At 43.0% G+C, this 690-nt stretch overlaps 1 protein-coding gene across 1 annotated transcript in view; it reads right to left on the reverse strand.

The window, feature by feature from the left end:
* Window positions 1–438: 438 nt before the first annotated feature.
* The window catches only part of LOC119588328 (venom serine protease-like), a gene marked incomplete at its 5' end in the record, with an annotated part of 10,574 nt that continues 10,322 nt past the window's right edge, over window positions 439–690 (reverse strand). The window contains 1 exon segment of the mRNA XM_037937019.1: window positions 439–555. Coding sequence (XP_037792947.1) covers window positions 439–555 — 117 coding nt within the window.

Here is a 690-nt window from a genome sequence, read left to right on the forward strand (position 1 = left end):
ACTTGTGTACGTGCCCGTGATGTGTCATGATGAGACACAATGTAAAAACCGGCCACTGTATTCTGAAAACAAACCAAACACAGTGAGACGTGAAACAAGTCCCCTGTGTGAGAGAGGACGATGAAATATGTGTATCTGAGCAACAATTAGAAATGAAGTTTGAAAAAAAAAACAATCTTAGATCTACACTTCCATATATTTGGCATTCCAATCGCGCTAGGCTTTTGCCCCATTTTGAAATTTATCTTGAAGATATTGAATTACTGAAGCCGTCTCTCACGCTTACTTCTTAACAAGCCCGTGACCTCAACCGCAGCCTAAAATGATGTTTATAAGTCCTCGTCATATTGCCATCATAGCCTGAGTTCTGTATAACAGTAGGCTAGCCCGCGGCCCGTGGACTCTTGAGCTGCCCATATCGGCGTGGTCATTTTCAGGTTAATGAAACGTTGCAGCGATGAACATGCGCTTGGCGTTGGTCGTACCTCGAGGGGAAGGCAGCTCTGTAATTGGCTGACGTAACTTCTGGAATAACCTTTTTTCTTTTTTATGAAGCTATGACATTTCGAGAATATGAGAGATTCCAAATCCTCAAAGCAGGCAAGATTGACGTGAAAACGCAGTACTTTGAGAGGTGACGTCAGCACTAGTCAGAGGCCACGAGAATAGCATCAGACTTACCAAAATAAA

The sequence above is a fragment of the Penaeus monodon genome, chromosome 23 (genome assembly GCF_015228065.2).
Source record: "Penaeus monodon isolate SGIC_2016 chromosome 23, NSTDA_Pmon_1, whole genome shotgun sequence".
NCBI lineage: Eukaryota > Metazoa > Arthropoda > Malacostraca > Decapoda > Penaeidae > Penaeus > Penaeus monodon.